The following is a 298-nucleotide window of genomic DNA, read 5'->3' on the forward strand; positions in this document are numbered from 1 at the left end:
CCCTCCCCTTTTTATGCTTTACTCATACCTATCGTCTGTATAAATAATCTACTGTAATTAGCCTACTAGCTGAGAAAATGACGAACTTACATTCATCTACCATAAGGGATTATCTTTTTTTCACCACTTCCACAAGCGAGCAAACAGTACTCTTTTCCGAAAAAAAACTCCCCCTCTAAGAGTGTACAGAGCAAACGGTTTGTAGGCTCATGAAACTATGAAAAAATGGATGGCCCCTATGACTCCCTGCCAGCATATGCTACAGAAACGGAAGACTGTAGGACTTGTACTTACGAAG

At 40.6% G+C, this 298-nt stretch overlaps 1 protein-coding gene across 1 annotated transcript in view; it reads right to left on the bottom strand.

The window, feature by feature from the left end:
* LOC119582090 (protein argonaute-2-like) overlaps positions 1-103 on the bottom strand; it is a 38,101-nt gene extending 37,998 nt beyond the window's left edge. Inside the window, exon 1 of the mRNA XM_037930336.1 lies at positions 91-103. Within this exon, the coding sequence (XP_037786264.1) occupies positions 91-103 (13 nt within the window). The remainder of the gene's footprint in view (positions 1-90) is intronic.
* Positions 104-298: the final 195 nt, after the last annotated feature.

This window comes from Penaeus monodon, chromosome 15 (genome assembly GCF_015228065.2).
Source record: "Penaeus monodon isolate SGIC_2016 chromosome 15, NSTDA_Pmon_1, whole genome shotgun sequence".
NCBI lineage: Eukaryota > Metazoa > Arthropoda > Malacostraca > Decapoda > Penaeidae > Penaeus > Penaeus monodon.